The 18,319-nt window shown below is 32.6% G+C and overlaps 2 protein-coding genes across 3 annotated transcripts; one reads left to right on the top strand and one right to left on the bottom strand.

Moving 5' to 3' along the window:
- Positions 1 to 20: 20 nt before the first annotated feature.
- LOC113846405 (pumilio homolog 24) lies at positions 21 to 5,263 on the bottom strand. 2 transcript variants are annotated; one of them, XM_027474619.1, is made up of 17 exons: positions 4,996 to 5,263; positions 4,804 to 4,857; positions 4,651 to 4,712; positions 4,461 to 4,542; positions 4,231 to 4,354; positions 4,063 to 4,146; positions 3,634 to 3,748; positions 2,692 to 2,842; positions 2,476 to 2,589; positions 2,299 to 2,370; positions 2,051 to 2,101; positions 1,896 to 1,946; positions 1,605 to 1,712; positions 1,320 to 1,520; positions 980 to 1,054; positions 639 to 886; positions 21 to 539 (listed from the first exon to the last, which is right to left on the bottom strand). In XM_027474619.1, the coding sequence occupies exons 1-17, from the start codon at positions 5,173 to 5,175 to the stop codon at positions 407 to 409; spliced, it is 1,905 nt and encodes a 634-aa protein (XP_027330420.1). In that variant the 5' UTR covers positions 5,176 to 5,263; the 3' UTR covers positions 21 to 406. The 2 variants fall into 2 exon arrangements, with proteins under 2 accessions (XP_027330420.1, XP_027330421.1); XM_027474620.1 differs by having other exon boundaries at positions 54 to 504.
- Positions 5,264 to 8,387: 3,124 nt separating this feature from the next.
- Positions 8,388 to 16,095, top strand: LOC113874684 (topless-related protein 2). Its single transcript, XM_027512897.1, is given in 25 exon segments — positions 8,388 to 8,497; positions 8,653 to 8,832; positions 9,012 to 9,125; positions 9,341 to 9,499; positions 9,859 to 10,021; positions 10,127 to 10,259; positions 10,863 to 10,969; positions 11,056 to 11,191; positions 11,277 to 11,386; positions 11,784 to 11,853; positions 11,936 to 12,009; positions 12,099 to 12,194; positions 12,287 to 12,379; positions 12,806 to 12,933; positions 13,046 to 13,280; positions 13,358 to 13,556; positions 13,631 to 13,677; positions 13,908 to 14,060; positions 14,156 to 14,266; positions 14,428 to 14,604; positions 14,706 to 14,834; positions 14,910 to 15,005; positions 15,196 to 15,378; positions 15,482 to 15,639; positions 15,935 to 16,095. Coding segments are annotated over 25 exon segments (3,285 nt in total). The 3' UTR covers positions 16,059 to 16,095.
- Positions 16,096 to 18,319: the final 2,224 nt, after the last annotated feature.

Raw genomic sequence — 18,319 nt, forward strand, 5'->3', positions numbered from 1 at the left:
ATACGTGGGACTCATTTATAATCTCCAAGTGTAAAAAATGCATTGATTACTTAAAAATTATGGGTGGCGTATCGCTTGAAAAATCAAACTATAACGGCCGACTACCGTCAGAACGTCAAGACATACATGGTGGTAAAATAGACCAGTAACACTCCGTGTTGCAAAATTGCTGCATTTCAAAATATGCAGAAGTATATCACTACATCAAGTAATGTGGATGAAAAACTTGCAGTGTTTCTTCTGGTTGTCAAAATTACGACAGCAGCTTTCTCAGTAAAATTTAGTTTGTGCTTTGAACTCATCTTCTACAAATCCAGAATCGAAGCTCATTATCGTGTGTTAGCTCCTGATGTCGTGTGCCAAACCTGCCCCACGCAGATATAGTTTCCTTCTCCATACATAATAATTATTGGCTTGCTTGTTCTTTGGGCTTCAGGTTCTTGAGAATTCCATTGTCAATTAAAGGCTGCAGCTCTTTCTTTACAAGTTTTTGTACGTTCGGATCTGATGATTCCAAAAATGCAGAAATAACCTTACAGCTGCAATCATGATGACAAGACGAAAAATAAAATGCATGAAATTAGTCCTTAGCACCCTGGTTTCATCAGAGAATAATCTAATGAGTAATCGAAACATACCTGTGGCCATGCGCCCATGACTCACTTTTCCCCTTCAAAGCTTTTTCCCATAAGGTCGAAGCAAACTTGGGGCAATCCAAAATAAGTTTTCTAATGGTTCGACTTGAATGGAAATTTTCAAGGACATGCTCCTCTTGTGAATCTTCTGGTTTAGGCTTTGCTGCAAGAGATGCTATCGCATTGTGGAGAGAATTTATCTTATCATCCAGCGTTGGATGCATTATGCCACCAGAACCGCCTACTGCAACCTGCATGTACAATTGAATTTACCAAAATGGCAATGCTTGGTAACAAATTTATGAAACTTCTGAAATTATAACATCAACATCATCCTCTATTACCTCGTATAAGACCTCTTTGCCAAAATTTGACTGGATCAGTTCTTCCACACTCTCAATACATATATCAAGAAGATTCTGCATTGAAAGTCACAATAAAACGTCAATTTCAGCACAACTTCACAATTCACAAGTAATTGACCTGGTCCCAAATTTACATATTATCAAAATCAATGATTATGTGAACGCTATAAAAGAACAATGTAAAGGATCTTTCTTTTATCAAACAAATTAAATTAGGAACAAAATATTAAGGCAAGGAAAGAGACAAGCATCAGTACAAAACAAAAGTGAAACGTGAAAAAATAAATAAATTATTAGAAGGAAAGCTAAATTAACCTACATCTGCAAGTCCACTCTTGATCAATAGCTCTTGCCTTCTTACAAATGGGTCTTTTTTTCCACTCTCAGCTAGGTCAGAATCGTCCACAGAAGTTTTATCTTTGTTGACTTCATCCACTGCCACCTCTATGTCTTCCTTGGACTCCTTGTCAACAAGTGAAGCCTTTGAAGTTTCTGTCACAGTGCTTGCTTCTGACTGATCCTGGAAGCAATAAAAATGAATAGTGTGACTAATATAGCTGCCTCAAAGTACTAAAAAAATAGATAAGGTAGATTCAAGAGTCACCTTGAGAGACAGAGAAGGTATAGACAAATTCAGAGAAGCAAGATCATCTGGACTGAAATAACGTGAACAATTGGGATGTAGTAATTGGAGTAAGAGACGCCTTCCATTCTGTAAAATTCAAAAGTAAACAACAGAACTGACAAACATACAACCAGAAGATAATAAACACATATCATAACGCTATGGAATAAATAATCTTTCTATGTTGTTTACAGGTGAGGTTCAAAGGAGCTAGGGTGCAAGGATAAAAAAAAACTTGCAATATCATATGTAAAGTATGGTAGAAGAAACCTTATCCAGAACAAGCTCCTTTAGAATTGATTGAAGCTCCCGAATAATAACCTGCAAAAAGAATGCTTTAATGCTTAATATGAAATTAAAATTTTGTTATACAGGAATGGTGACTATTGATGAGAAAATCAGAATCAGAACAAATCCAAACAAACCTTTGTTATCAATTTTGTGTCGTCAACAACTGAAAGGATGCAAACCAGCACCTGAAAATTTAATTATAGAAATTGATTATTTTTACTAAAATCAGAATGGAAGGTAACTACTGAGAAACTACAAGACGGAGGCAATAACATGATTCTCTTTTCCTGATAAAGGGAGTTTATTGCTTCTTTTAAAGTTGGGAATAAGTCATTCTAAAACAAGAAGAAAAGTAATGTGCACCTTAGATAAAATCACTTACCATGCACCCATATTGATGATAAGCTGTTTTGTCTATGTGCCCCTTCAATCCTTTGATAATTTTCTTTCTTTCCTAAGAATAGAGGGTGAAGTAGAAGAGTGAATCATATGTTGCTTCAATCATCATGAGTACTCTACACATTTCTATTATAATAAGAAAGAAGTTGCTTAAACACACCTTGGCATTCCCATATTTTACACACAGAGTTCCAATTTTAGCTCCATCCTTTGTACCAATCATTCTAACAATGAGTGGACTTGATAACTGTTGGATTATATCTGTGACAGAGGACTTTTAAAAAAACTTAATTTAGATAACAGAAGATATTGTCCATGGTGAAATTTGTTCCCATAATAAAAAGCATGAAGAAATATTTGTGAAAAGCGAGACTACCTTATCAGCAATGCTAAAATATTCCAGCAAGATTCTGTGTAAGATAGAGTGATCAACTATCCCTTTCTCTAAAATTGGCTGAATAACTGATGTCATATGTCGCAAAACTGAACCTTTCTGGAGACCCAACTTGGACATTACATCCAATAATCTGACATGCAATTAAAAGCTAAGTAAAAACTCCAGCAATAAGGGGGGGGGGGGGGAAACTCTATATTGACTCTCTTAAATGCCCAGACATGACTAGTATAAATGAGATTGAGTAGCATAAATTCAGGGAGAGGAGCAACTATTGCAAGCAAAAATTGTCCTTGACACTAACTTATACATTGCCAACTTCATAAAATAGAAGTATCAATACAAATTAATATTAGGCAATTGCTTATCTACAAGTATATAAACGAAAGTTGAGTTTAGCAAATTAACCTACTATGTTTCTAAGTAACGTATCTCAAATTAAACTTAATTATGTAATCTATCAGAGTCTATTTAATGTAAAACACATGGTATGATGGCATATTCTTCAGTGTACTCATATATAGTAGTATTGAAATTATTAATATGTAGTCAATATAAGGAATCTCCAGTCGAGCAAAAAGTCAAAAACCAATTAACTATTTATTGCATAAGGTGCAAAATTTGCTTCTGAGTTTCTACAAGCCTATAACCCCTAGCACCTCCCAAAATCCCCAAAAGGCATTCAAATATAAGTAGGTCTCATAAATAAAATAAGTTAAAACAGAAATTTTTCTTTCTATGAAACTTTTGCAGAGGTTGGATATGTCCTTTTGCATATCCTCTTTCACTCTCTCCATTAGAACATTTCTATATTTCAGATTCCAGTAATCATTTTAAGTATGTGACAACTGACAACTAGAAGTAACATAGATACCTACATTATCCTAGATGCTAAAACATGATTCCTAACAGTTGAGTCTTTACCTGCTCTCTTTTAATGAGACTAGATCCTTAAACAACTGAAGTTCCGTGGAATATAATTCCAAAAGCAGCTCTTGTTTTTGTGCAGCATTTGCTAACTCATAAGCATGTTCAACAACTGCATAATAGATACACAAAACTTATTGTAGGAACGTTAACTTTGGCCAAATGCTGAACATTCAAAAAATTGACAATTTCGTATCAAAATATAAAAATCAGCAGAAACGCGTCAAGAATATTATTATTATTATTATTATTATTTACTTTTTCATCTTTGTCAGTCTCTCTCAAATCCTAAACAAGCTAGCTTCAACTAAAATTCATGTCAATAAGCAGCTAGACAAATTCAAAAAGAAAAGGTTCCTCTGCGGAGTAATATCTTAAGCAAACAATGAACAACCACAAAATACTTCTTAAACCTAAGTTACATACCGACTGATCCAACCATATGGCGAAGAAGAGGAGCAATATGACCATGGAGATTTGAGATAAAGCCTGCTAGTTGTTTCTTGGAGGCTGAAAATGGAGGACAACTGATTAGAAGAAAAGGTGACACTGACAAACAACAGGGTGTATGAATCAATTCAAGAAGACCATTACCGTTGTCAAGCATCTTCTTTACTAAGTGAACAGCATAGGCATTGTATGCTAGATTTAGAAAATGTGGCCGAAGCTCTTCAAATACTGCATCTCTTTCAGCTTGTGTACAATGCTTGACACAAGTCTTTCCATTAAAACAAAAAGAAAGCAAAAGATTAAAACTCAAAGCCACACTCTAAAAGGATTTGAAACTGAATGGCAAGGGGAAAAACAGATACGAACAAATATACCTGAAGAACACGAGATGATATGTGAGACCCTGCAATCTCTGGAATCTTCCCCTTCATCTTTTGCAGAGCTTCTGTCACTAACCTTCAATTATATAAAAATCCAAAGTAAAACATAAGGAAAATAAAAACAAAAAGAAAAAAAAAATAGCATGCCATAAAGTAAATATCAGTCCTATATAAAGGAACGTACTTGGCTCTGTCTTCTTTAGCAATTTCATGACGTCTCATCTTTTCCCATAGACGTGCAAGCTCCTATTTAGAATTAATCAGAATTTAAATTAAATAATACACAAATTTCAATTCAACTGATAAAAGAACAGTAAATAAAAACTGAGAAACTCACTTGCTCAAGAGTGTAATGCCGCTTTCTCTTCTTTTTCCTAGCCTCTGCAAGTTCCTGAAATTGAACAATAAAAAACAAGTAATCACCAAATAATTGACACAAAACAAAACATATATCGCTCAAAGCCAAATCGTAAATGTCCAACCAACACGTATTCCGTAATATCAAACCAGGTTTAATAAAGAAGAGAACCTTGGATTGAAGTCGACGTTCTCGGCCCGTAAGAGGAGCTTTCTTCTTCTCTTTACCAGCAGAGTTTGGTTTGTGCTTCTTCGAGGCAACGAGCTTGGAATTATAGGGAGCTTCGTGAGTTTCAGTATTTACTCGTTTTCTCTTTTTGGTGTCTCCGGCCAGCTGCTTCTTTGCCGCCATCGCTGAAGCTCTGAGGTTACGTCACCAGCTTAGGAGTGTGCCTCCGTTACAACTTGCAACTTGCAAGGGAACCCCTCAGGTTTACGATTACTAGGGTTTATATAAAAATTCATAGAAATATTGGAATTGCTAGAAACGGTCCCATGTGTATATAATATTTATTTATTTGAAATAAATAAATTGTGTTTATTTATTAATATTTTATTTCCTATGAGAACTAACAACTTTTAAATAATAAATATTTCTAAATTTTTTAAAAATATGAAAAATTGTTTTTTAAGTTAATAAAAAAAGTAAAGTAATTGAATTTATAAAAGATATATAAATATTTGATTTTTAAATAAAAATTTATATATGTATATATATATGTGTGTGAGAGAGAGATTAAATATTCAGAAAACAGTATCTTTACCTGGTTGTAACAGAATTAGTTCTTAGCAGAAGATACATGTAAACTAATAAAATATATTTACTATTTCATTGATCAATAAATAATTAGTTTAAATTAATATTTTATTTTTAATAAAGTCAAAAAAATATTTTTTAAAATTTTATTGTTAAATTTATAGTATAAATTATTTTTAGAAAATTTACATTATATATATTATTGGATGTCGATCTGGTGGTATTGATTAAAATTGGACTTAGGATAACTTTATAATCCTTAATCCATTAATGATCACATGTAATAAACATTTCACTGTGAAGTTCACTCAATAATTATAAATCGCACAAGCCAAACTAGCCATTAAATTTCATCCATTCTGGATTGAACAGCTTTTTGCTTAATAGCATGGATGAGTCTTTAATGTGTTATTACTTTTATTTTTGTCTACAGTTTTATTCACCTTAATTTTTAAAAATGAATTTCAACATCTAAAATAATTTTTTATTAAAAATATATTATTGTATTTGAATAAAAAATATTACTTTTATACATTTAAAATTAATTGTAAAAACACAAGGTTAATAAAACTTTCTTTTACACTTTTGGGATATTTGCTTTTGGAAATTATCCATTTAGTATATCTTAAAAAAAATCAAATTAAAGTAAAGCGGGCTCGCTTTTTTCTCTTGTGCCGTCAAGTTACGGCACAACTTACCTTGACAATCTATAGAATTTGTTCAATACCTCACAAATAGTTATATTTTTGTTGTTTGATTTTTCTTAATTACCCATTATGTTTTTCATTAATACGAAGAATTTACACTGATAGTCTATACCTGTAGTTGACACCGTTTAAAATGCATAAATCGTCATTAAATAATTACCCAATTTAAAATATAACTTATTCAGTAGACATAAACATGTTATTATTTATGATAATATTATCATTTGGCCGATATATTTTTTAAAAATAATTTTAAGGCTTAGGATATATATATAAATATATATATATATATATATATATAGGGCACACAGTCGTAGTTAAGTTAATGCAAAATTCATTTAAAAATAAAATTATACAGTATTATTTGACGTCTTAGTATTAAATTTTATTTTTGCTTGATTGTCATTGTTATAACATTAAAAAAAAAAAACCACCCTTAATAATTAACTGGTGTGTGTTTTGAATCGATTAATTGAAATATAGTATAAAGGGTATCATAAAAAATAATTAATAAAGTTCAAAAAATAAAATATTAATAATATTTTAATTATTACATTAAAAATTTGAATGATAAAATAATAGAGGTATAAACAACATTTTGAATAGATTATGTTGAATTTTAATAAATAATTTAACTCACTTTTCATTTAATATTCATCATGACTAGTATATAATTAATTTTATAATAAAAAATGGGTTAAGAAAATATTTGAAAAAGAGTAGAAATATGTTTATTTGCATTTTTAAAATAAGAAAAATCCTTTTTAAAAATACAAACAAACATACCTTAATTATATGCTTTTTATGGTGTTCTGTATAATTTGGTCAATCAGATTGAAGTGAGTTGGTGTTCTATAAAATTCCAACTCTATATATTAAATTGGATTTTGTCTTTTTTTGCGAAAAAGTGGTTTGTACTTGTATTAATTCATTATTCCTTCTAAAAGTTTAATTTTAGTATATTATTGTTAAATTTGTTCTATCATTAATAAATTAAAATATATTTTAAACATATTTTTTATATAAACAACATCAATACATTTTAAGTACATAATAATAATGTTGTTACTAAACTTTATAATATTTAAAGCTGTTAATGTATTAAATTTATATATTTTAATAAAAAATATTATATATATATATATATTACATTTTAAGTATATATTAAAAAATCATTTATTTATTAAAAAAATTTAACAATGTGTTTTTACATTCTTTGTATATACTTTTTGTCATTTAAAATTTATACAACATTAAATAAAAATACGGTTATATTGTAATGAATTTTAATTGAAAGTGAAAATGACCTGTTTAAAGATAAGATTTTTTATTTTTTTTTACCGAAAGACAACTTTTTGTTAGAAGTTGCAACATTTAACAATATCAGTATATTATATTTTATGATTTACATTATAAAGATATTATAAATAAGATTTTATCATTTATTTGTAAAAATGTATTAAATTTTGATAAAATAAAAATATATTTATTAGTGAAAAATACGTTGATAATAATCCTTATGAATATTTTATTTTATTAATAATAATAATTTGAAATTTTTGGAAGATGTTAAATAAGTTTATTTATAAATTCTCAATATAAGTTAAAAAATGCTAAAGTTACAGTATTTTTTTTCAATTAATAGAATTTATTATTTCTTTTATATATTTTTTATCTCTAATTTTATAAATAAATAATAAAATTAATGCTTTAATTAAAAAAAGTTTAAATTTTCAAGACAATAAAAAAAATCAGAACGATTAATCAATTTAATATTACGAAAGTGACGAGGGTATATTGGTCAAAAAGCGATGAGTTGACATCATGTAGCTGAGTTTTTTTTCTTACGTGGCAAAGCGCACAAGAACTTCGTTACCAGCGTCGATATTGCCTTCTTCCAAAAAATAACCACAAGGACTTATCAGCACTCTTTATAAGTACGTAAGCGTATCAGTGATAGGCCAGTGGGAACAACTGTTAAACAAGTCACACATTACTCTCTCTTTCTGGTTCATTTTTTTTTTGCAGCTTTTTCTTCTTGTTAGTTCTTCCATTACACTGTTCTACTTCTCTTTGAACAGAATCAGGCAGACAGGCACCATGGAAATCCAAAGGGTTCACATGGAAAAACCGGTGAATTTGAGCGAGGACATGGTGCTCTTGGTTCTTCAATTTCTCCAGGAAGGGAATTTCAAGGGAGCTCTGCATAAGTAAAGCCTTTTATTTTTCTTGTCTTTTTTTGTTTGTTTTCTTTCTGCAGTTCAGTTTATTATCTTTGTATTTTCATTTAATGTTCTTGTTTGTTTGTCTGTGCTTATTATATTTATGGAAAATTGGAATGTGATTGTTCTGTGTGGGATTTCAGGCTGGAACAAGAATCTGGTGTGTTCTTCAATATGGAGTACGTTGAAGAGAAAGGCCTGGCTGGAGAATGGGACGAGGTTGAAAACTATATCTCTGGCTTTGTAAATATGGATGACAATGAATTTTCGATGAGATTGTTCTTTGAAGTTAGGAAGCAGAAGTATCTTGAAGCCCGTGACAGGTTATATTATTATTATTTTTTTTTGGTTTTTCATCCTCGATGGTACATTTATTATTATTATTATTATTTGGGGTTATCCTTTTTATGCTTATTTATTTATGTTGCAAGTGTATTTGGTATATAAGCTATAAGTTAATTTCTTTCTTGTTCTGTTGGTTAAATTTTCTTTTTGTGCTTAGGGGTGACAAAGCGAAGGCTTTTGACATACTGTTGAATGATTTAAAAGTTTTTTCATCCCATAACGAAGATTTATTCAAAGAAATTGCGCATCTTTTAACCCTTGACAACTTAAGGTAATTTCGTCTTTTTCTTTTTGGACCGTGTTAAACTGGAGTATATATATATATATATATATATATGGGGAATGATCTTTTCTTCTTATAGCAGTGTAAGTCTAAAATCTCTTGTTCAACTATCCTTTTAAATCTTTTAACCCTTGACAACTATCCTTTATCTTGAAGCACAAAAAGACCTTGTTTGTTTTAAAGTGCGTTTTGATTAAATGCAGGGAAAGTAAGCAGTTATCGACGTATGGTGACACTCAATCAGCTCGAAACACAGTGCTCTTAGAAGTTAAGAATCTGATAAGATCAAATCCCCTCCTCAAACATAAGCTCATATTTCCCTTAATTAAGGCCTCACGGTTAGAGTATCTGATTAATCAAAGGTAGGATGGCTGAATATGCTCAACTTTTACATCTAATGAGATAAAAATGCACAATGATTATTCCCCTCACTCACTGTTTAAGTGTCTGTTTAGTTTAAAATTGAGAAGATGTGATTTTGAATTGTTGAATATGATTGAGATGCCTACATAAATTAATCTGAACTAGATTGTTTTATTAGAACATGTATTTTTCATCAGAAAGTGAGAGAGCTGAGAATTGATTTTTAAACAAACAAGGTCTTAACCCTTTATGTATCGATGCAGTACATTGTTTCATCCCCTAAGGACATCGCAAATTGTTTTAAAACTTTATTAATCATGCCATTTCTGGTTAATTTTCATCCACGTCTGCTATTCAGTTTGAATTGGCAGCACCACCGGTGCAACAATCCAATGTCAAGTCCTGTCAAAAACCTTCTTAGTGACCATGCGAGCTTACCTTCAAGTGGAGCTGTTGCACAACCTCCTGTCGCAGCTGCTGCAATGCCTTTGTCTTATGCTCCAATTGGAGCATATGGTGGAGTAAGGCCTTATCTTGTTTAGTTGTCTGAATGTTCAGTGCTAACACTGTTGATTATTTTATCTTTATCTTTAGAATAATTTTTTCTGTTACACACTGAGATGCAGCCAGTTCTTCCAGTCCGAGTAGCTGCTTTTGTTAATCCTTTAGTGGCGGGATGGATGGTGAATGCAAATCCTTTCTCACCCATTCAATCATTTGTACCTGTTGCTTCACCATTTCCTGGTCTCCTGAATCAAGGTATATTAGTTTTGTTGTCATGGAATCTGGTTCTCTAGCTGGATAAAAATCAACCATAAAAAGGATAACTTTGAGAAGTTGTCAATGTTCCAGTATACTACTGCATTTGCCAAGTTTGTGAAATGAATAGATGCATGTTTTCTGCATTTCAGTTCTAGTGTCAAAGTTGTGTCTTTTTTTGTCCTGAGGCTTTGTAGAGTGAATGTGGGGGTGGGGGGAAGGTTCTTTGCTTGAGATATTTTCAGTCATGTCCTTAACATACATGCTTGTTTTGAGATTATCCAATTGCCAAGAGCTGTACATTAATACAAATTATAGTGTACATTTGGCTTTCATATAGTACAGGGAATAATTTATTCATTATGCACAGATAATTTCCCATTCAAAGAAAGATACTCCTTCATCTGTATGCAGATATGCAAGTGTGTAATTTTTTTGCTTTTATCTTTTCCATCATCCTATCTAATAGTTGAAATAGCTGAAGAAGTAGTATAAAATAATCTCTCTTTCTTTTTTACCTTATAAAATTGAACTATTAATATTCTTTGGATGTTTGCATGTGTTATCCATTCTCAACATCATTTGTTAATCAATTTCTTGCAGTATCTATTTTGAAGCATTCAATAACTCCTCATACTCTTGCAGTGACGGATTATAAAAAAACTGACCGTCGGCAACCATCAAAACGTTTGCGGTCATCTGGTGATGAGGTACTTATGCAGTATTGTGGCATGTTTTCTTTTCCATGCAATTGAATTACTAATTCTATGATAGCAACTACTTGCAATCTGAGCAGGTCTCCGTTTCTTCTCCCCCCCCAAAAGCCTCTTGGTCACTTGATGACGTTCCTAAAACTGTTATGTGTACATTACATCAAGGATCAACAGTGACAAGCATGGATTTTCATCCTTCCCTTCATTCCTTACTTACTGGTTGGTTGAAATAGGCTGGTATGTTCTGGTATTATTAGAAGTTTAGTCTTTATATATTGATTTTGGATAAACATTTATGAAACAGTTGGTTGTGGAAATGGTGAAATCTCTCTCTGGGAAGCAGGACTGAGAGAGAAGCTGATATCAATGCCTTTCAAGATAAAGGATAGTGCGACTTGTTCTGCCTTTTTTCAGGTTGATAACATTATTGAAATAATCTTTTGTAAACAAATGTTTCTTGAGGGGCAAAAGAAGAGGCAGACAGAGAGCAGGATATAGAAACTTATTGACAATTAGATGATTCATGGATCATTCATTTATTTCCTCACAGAAAGGGAGGAAAGGAAGGGGAGAAAAAGAGAATACTTCTTACATAAAATAATTTGTTTGTCTGCAGTGGAGCCTTGCCTTTTGCAGCAGCAACCTTTACACATTGACATATGTGGGTGTTACTGAATTTTGTGGGATGAGGGTTATTTGTATGATGCTTTTTTTTCCCAAATAAATACTTGTCTCCAGAATTGGTTGGTTTTATCCCCCTACTTTTAAGTGCCATATGTCTTACATTTTAGTGACTGGGACTCTTGTACAGGTTGCAATTATGAAGGATTCATCTGTATCTGTCAACCGTGTCTCATGGAGTCCAGATGGAAATTTTATTGGTAGGCGCTGTAATGAAACTTGATTTCAGTTTTTTGCATTATATCGGATTATAATTTATAATACTTTTCCCTTTCTACTCAGGGGTTGCTTTCACAAAACATTTGATTCATTTGTATGCTTATCAAGGACCTAACGACCTACAGCAGAATTTAGAAGTTAGATCCTTTTCTAATATGAAGTTTTTGTATGTTTTTCCTGGGGGACGGAGGTGATGACAGTGAATGATGTCCTTACTTCTTTACAGATTGATGCTCATGTTGGTAGTGTTAATGACGTGGCATTTTTCAATCTAGATAATCAATTGCGCATGGCAACTTGTGGAGATGATAAGTTAGTTAAGGTGACAGAAAAGTTTCCTATATGTAACAGCTTGTAGCCAGATGAACGTACCCTTATTTACTAAATTTGAGGAATGTGATGTGAGTGTCACAGGTGTGGGATTTGACTGGACAGCAACTCTTTCAGTTTGGAGGTCATGAAGCACCGGTTTATGCTGTTTGTCCCCATCAGAAACTAAATGTCCCGGTAAAAGTGGCCTAGCCCCTGTTGGCTTTTTATTATTGTCATGGTTAGAATTTTGTGGCATCTTCCTTGATTAGTGTTGAAATTTTTTATTCCATTGAAGAAGCTGTTCAATGTTATATTATTATTGGGATTTTAAAACTTAATATATGTAACAAAAAGCATTTTCATTATGTAGATATTTTTGTACGAAGAAGAGAGTAATTTAATCTTAAGAACTAAGGATTGGATTTGACCATTCCATTTCTGGTTGAAGCAAGCCAATTTTCTGGTCATGAACATTTTCCCTATCCATAGTTACTTACATTTTTGTGTAACTATACTCTAAACTTGTTTCTTTTGTTGTCAATTCTGGAAGCATGACTAGATATATGAGAATTTTTTGCTTTCTTATATAAGTAGTTAAAAATTGACATTGTATTTATGCAGTATATAATCGGTACTGCTGTTGATGGGAATATCAAAATCTGGGTGTATGATAGCAAGGGCTCTAGGATTGACTTTCAAGCTCCTGGTCAATCGTGCACCACATTGCTCTACAGCGCTGATGGAAGTAGGTAAGAAATGAAAAGCAATACCGGAAATTTATGTAGTTAATCTTACTCACTTCTTTATCATTTGGTTTTTTCTCACTTTTATTTGAGTTGTAACTGCGCGTCCTTATTTTAGATTGTTCTCTTGTGGGACAAATAAGGATGGGGATTCTTTCCTAGTTGAGTGGAATGAAGCTGAAGGTACAGTGAAGAGAGAATATTATGGATTAAGAGAGAAATCTGCTGGTGTTGTGCAATTTGACACAACAAAGAACCGCTTTTTGGCTGCTGCTGAAGATAACCTGATAAAGTTTTGGGATATGGACAAAACCAACGTTTTGACAAGAACAGAAGCTGGGGGTGGTCTTCCTGTAAGTAATACCCCGTACTTTCATCTTTTGATGCATTTCAGAGTGCATTGTTTGACCTGGTTGATGACCTGCATCAGTCTTTCCCTCGCTTGAGGTTCAATAAGAAAGGAAATCTTCTTGCTGTTACAACGGCTGATGGTGGTTTGAAAATCCTTGCTGATACTGATGGCATGAAGTACTTAAGAGCCATTGAAGCTTCTAAAGGAGCAGTGGATACGCAGGTTAATCTGCCTCTCAAAACTCCATCTTCAATTTTTTAGATCATCATTATTGGCTGTATTTGATGTCCACCACTTAATTTGTTCATTATCAATGAATTAAGTCAAATATCAATCTGCACATAAATAAAGTAGAATGTGTTGATAGAAGCTCTCCTACTGCACCACTGCCTATCATTGTATGGTTAACAAAAAAAATGGATATTGATACTTATTATTTAAATATTTTAACTTTTTTTTATTAAATATACAATCATCTAAAGTAACAGAGAAAAAAATTAAGCATTCTTTCTCATTGTCAAGTGAAGTTAGGTATTGATTGTTTTATGTTGTTATTTTGACTAGACATTCTCTAGTCTATTTGACAATTATGTATGTATGCAACTTAATAACTTATTATTTATTCCAGCATGGAGATGATTCTATGACCAGAAGCATAGAGATGCAAGGAGGTTCGGACAATCTAGCTGATAAATCCAAAACATGGGTACGGACAGAAATTGTTGATCCTGCTCCTTGTCGAATGGTTACTTTGCAGAAGGGTATTGACTCTGCTATTAAGGTATTCCCAAATTCTTTCATTGCTGAAAAAATGTCTTAGTATTTTCTTATTTTATAACAAGAATTTTATGATAACAAGATCCCATACTTCTTTAGGTTGTTCGTCTTCTTTACACCAATTCTGGGGCATGCATTCTGGCTCTTGGTTTGAATAGGATTCTGGAGTTTTGGAAGTGGAGATGTATTGAACAGAATCCCAGTGGAAAGGTGATTGTATACAGAGTATATGGAAACATTGTCTCAACACTTTATTATATACCATCTACCTATATCCTGAAATCCATTTAGCATATGTTTTTCTTTTGGTCTGTCCACTGCGAACATTCATTTAAATATTTCTGATTCCTTTTTGTGTGGGTTTTATAAAGGCCATGGCTAGTGTTGTTACCGGACTTTGGCCCCCAAATAGTGGTCTTCTCATGATTAATGATGTCCCAGACAATTCTGACAATGTTGTTCCCTGCTTAGCAATCTCACAGAACGATTATTATGTCGTGTCTTCCAGTGGAGGAAAAATTTCATTGTTCAACATGACGAATTTTAAGGTAGCTTCACTGTTTTTTATGCAAAAACAGTGTTTGACATCCCTTGTAGCTTCTGTCCAGTTGTATCTCAGTATTTCTGACAAATTATTGCTGGGTTTCAGGTAATGACAACTTTTATGCCACCTCCCCCTTCTTCAACCTTCCTTGCGTTTCACCCTCAAGACAATAACATCATTGCAATTGGAATGGAAGATGGAAATATTCTTTTATTCGACGTTAAGGTTAATGAGGTAATTAATTAAGCTTCTCCTCAAAATTTCAATTGTTTCAAGAAGCATATTATGATGGACCTGCTCTGCGTTTAGATAAAAAATAGATTGAATGGTCACCAGAAGCCCGTTACTGGTTTAGATTTTTCAATTCACCTGAATATCTTGGTTTCATCCTCTGCCGATGGTGAGGTATGTTTAATCAACATTTCCGTAATCATTTTACTTTGTGATTTCTTCAACTGTTGACTGTGAATCTTGTGTTTTGTCTTCAATTACTTACGTATAACATTATTTCATACTTCATAGCAACCATTTTTAATTTACAATTTCATAGAAAGATGCACAAATTTTGGTTATATTTTCATGGATATTTCTGTAGCTTTCTTTCTGGAGCATTGATTCATGGAAAAGGAAGAAATCGTTATCAATCCAATTGACAGATGGAAAGGCACTTGTTGGTGATACTAGAGTCCATTTCCACTCCGATCAAGTGCATCTACTTGTATACCATGAATCACAGTTAGCAATATATGATGCTTCAAGAATGGAATTGATTCGGCAGGTAAATGGCTCCTCTTTCTCCAAAATAATAACTAATATACACCCTTTTTTTATTTTCTATTCCTGGTGAACGAAATGGTAACTTCTGTATCTTTGGATTCTAGTGGCGTCCACAAGATGGGTTGACCGGTTCCATATCCTCTGCAACATTCTCCTGCAATAGCCAACTAGTTTATGCTGCTTTCACTGATGGAAATATGGGAGTTCTTGATACTGCGAGTTTGAGAGTACGATGCCGAATAGCTTCCTCAGTGCAAAGCAGGTTTTCAAAATATTTAACTATTTTTTTTAATATAGTTGAATATTACTAACATGTGATAATGAACATCCACATTAAAGATTACATTACTATTTGATTGGTGCTACGGGAAGTTTTGCCTTGTTTAAAGAATTATTTGTTGAAATATACTTATAAATTATGTTCATGTTTCATGCTGATGATAAATGGTGAATTGTTCAGTTTATGTTTAGCTGAGCTGACTGAAATATGCCTTAGAAGTTTACACCTTCATTTTTCATGTTGTTAATAACCTTTAACCTTGCTTTGTTTCGTGCAGTCAAAATGTATTCCCCCTTGTTATTGCAGCGCACCCACAGCAGCCAAATCAAATAGCCCTTGGACTGTCAGATGGCTCTGTTAAGATTATAGAGCCCACAGAGGCTAATGGTAGTGGTTGGTAAGCATTACCATCAAGTACCGACAACTCAATTCCTGAGCAGCCCCAAAGAGGATTCATATACATCAATTAGTTTCATTCGTGTAAAATAACAGTAAAACTATTAGGGTGAATGTTTCTTGATAATGTCACATTTTTTGTGTAAAAAGCATAAGGATAAGGATGGTTAGTTAGGAAAAAGATTTCACTGATACAATAAATGCATTGTCTTCTCCGATATAGATGTTAATCTATTATTGCTTCATATATTCGCCGCGTTCTAGTTGCCAATGGCATATTTTATTGTAAATTATGTTTTTTTTATGCTTGTGGAACCTACCCTACTTTGGCATGAGTTATCAATTATTCAAACTTATACAAGGCTTTTCAGTAAGTTCTTAAAAATTAAGGCATGCATTGCTTCTGTAAACTGTTCTGCTAATTTTCTCAAATAAATGATTTGAAAATTAAGTTATTATCTACACTATTATGAATGCATTCCAATGTCATGCATGCATGATGCACCAACGTTGGAGGAGTACAATTGTGGAAAGGAAGAGGATTGTGATCCCGCATTATTTCTCTGAATTTTGTGGAGTAATCAGCAGCAAGCCAATCCAGTATAAAGTAAGCCCAATCAAACAAAATTGTGGATATATTTACCTTAAAAGTTGAGGGCAGGTCATGTAGAAAAAAACTGTTTTTGTTGGTCTCTTCAAGATCCGCAGCATTACATCTTGGAGGCGGCAGAATATTTCCCTCAATAAATTTTGGACTGGCATCAATTTGGGATTATATCTCTATCTCTATCACAAGCACTAGCAGCGCCAAATATTTACCTATATGTATAATGTATGTGGTCCTATGAGCATGGTATAAAATTTATATATACATATATATTCTTAATCAAGTGATTGGGAATGCTACCTGAAGATAACCTCATCGCGCAATCTCACTTTGTAAAGCAGAGTTTGATCCGCGTAAATACGTTGACTACAGCAAAGGAAATCAGTTGAGCTAACTTTTGTGGACCTAGCATTACTCTTTTATCTTTGTTGATTTTTTTTTTTGTCGTCTTTTGTATGTTGTATTATGTAACAGCTATTACTTATAATGTACCTTTTGTTTACATCATTTTCTTTCGACCAAGTACACTGTTAAAATGTAATCCATTTATGCTTCAGGGTACTAAAAAGTCATATAGCTCGCGTTAATCCATATGTTACCTGAACATGGTTAATTATAAGACTCATTAATTAAATTTAATAAAAATTATGCTTTTCTTGTTTTAATATCATATGATATTAATAACATTCAATTGACCCCCATTATTAATTATGCACGTTCCTCATTGGCTGAATACGAGCAGCTTCAAAATTAGTCTAGTACTAGCTTGAACGAAAACACTCTTCCTTTTCAGTTTCACTGCCTGCTCTCTTTTTTCTTCATATGAAACCATGTTCTTCTTCCCATAATTCTTTGGTCAGTGTCTATTGTAATAAGATACAAAAAAACTTACGTAAAATCACGTACGTGTTGGTTACCAGTGAACTTATTGTGCTTCAGTATAGTTGCCAGCTTTGGCTTGGTGCATGATCATCTTTATTATTGAATTGGCTTTAGATCTTACTGCGACAAGTGGTGTTTTTGTACAAATAGCTCAGCTTGTAATGTTTGTGTTTTGGTTTTTAGTCACAGAAGCTTCGGCACATGCACATAACAGTGACAGAAAATGGCATGATTTGGGGGACCTTGCTGCTACCATATAGAGGATTCGAATGTCTTGTGAGGGTAGACTTCTTACATTGGCCCATAACATCCATTGCACCATAATTAGAGCTTCTCACTTTCAGCTTTTTCTATTCCCCACCTGTCTTCCCAACTCTTCAATATCTACCTCTTTTGGAATTTTTGGGACTAATGATAAATATACCTAATTCTCAATATATGTGGTTGATATTTGTTATCTGATTATGGGTCCGTTTATTTAGAGATGAATTGATATATTTTTCATAAAGTTATTTTAAAATACTAAGATATTTTGCCTTATAATTAAGAGTAAGATGGAAAACATAATTTATTTAAGTGTTTGTTTAGTTATTTTGTAAAGTTGACAATGATTTTTTTATATCAATGTCGATTTAGCTATAGATTTTGACTTTTGTAATTTTCCAAAACTTCGAATTCCTTCTCCCTCATAATGAGATGAGTATGAAAGAGCTAATTAGGTTCTCCCAAATATTTCTATTTTCAAAGCCAGCAGGAAAGAGGCAACTGGCTAGTTAA

This window comes from Abrus precatorius, unplaced genomic scaffold (assembly GCF_003935025.1).
Source record: "Abrus precatorius isolate BTA unplaced genomic scaffold, Abrus_2018 Scaffold8, whole genome shotgun sequence".
Lineage (NCBI taxonomy): Eukaryota > Viridiplantae > Streptophyta > Magnoliopsida > Fabales > Fabaceae > Abrus > Abrus precatorius.

What these genes read in the sequence shown, in the direction of transcription:
- LOC113846405 (XM_027474619.1), bottom strand. Translation starts at nt 5,175, where the DNA reads ATGGCGGCAAAGAAGCAGCTGGCCGGAGACACCAAAAAGAGAAAACGA. An exon ending in ACACAAAATTGATAACAAAG is followed by an intron (nt 1,947 to 2,050) that starts GTTTGTTTGGAT and finishes TTCTTTTTGCAG; the next exon opens with GTTATTATTCGGGAGCTTCA. An exon ending in TACCTTCTCTGTCTCTCAAG is followed by an intron (nt 1,521 to 1,604) that starts GTGACTCTTGAA and finishes TATTGCTTCCAG; the next exon opens with GATCAGTCAGAAGCAAGCAC.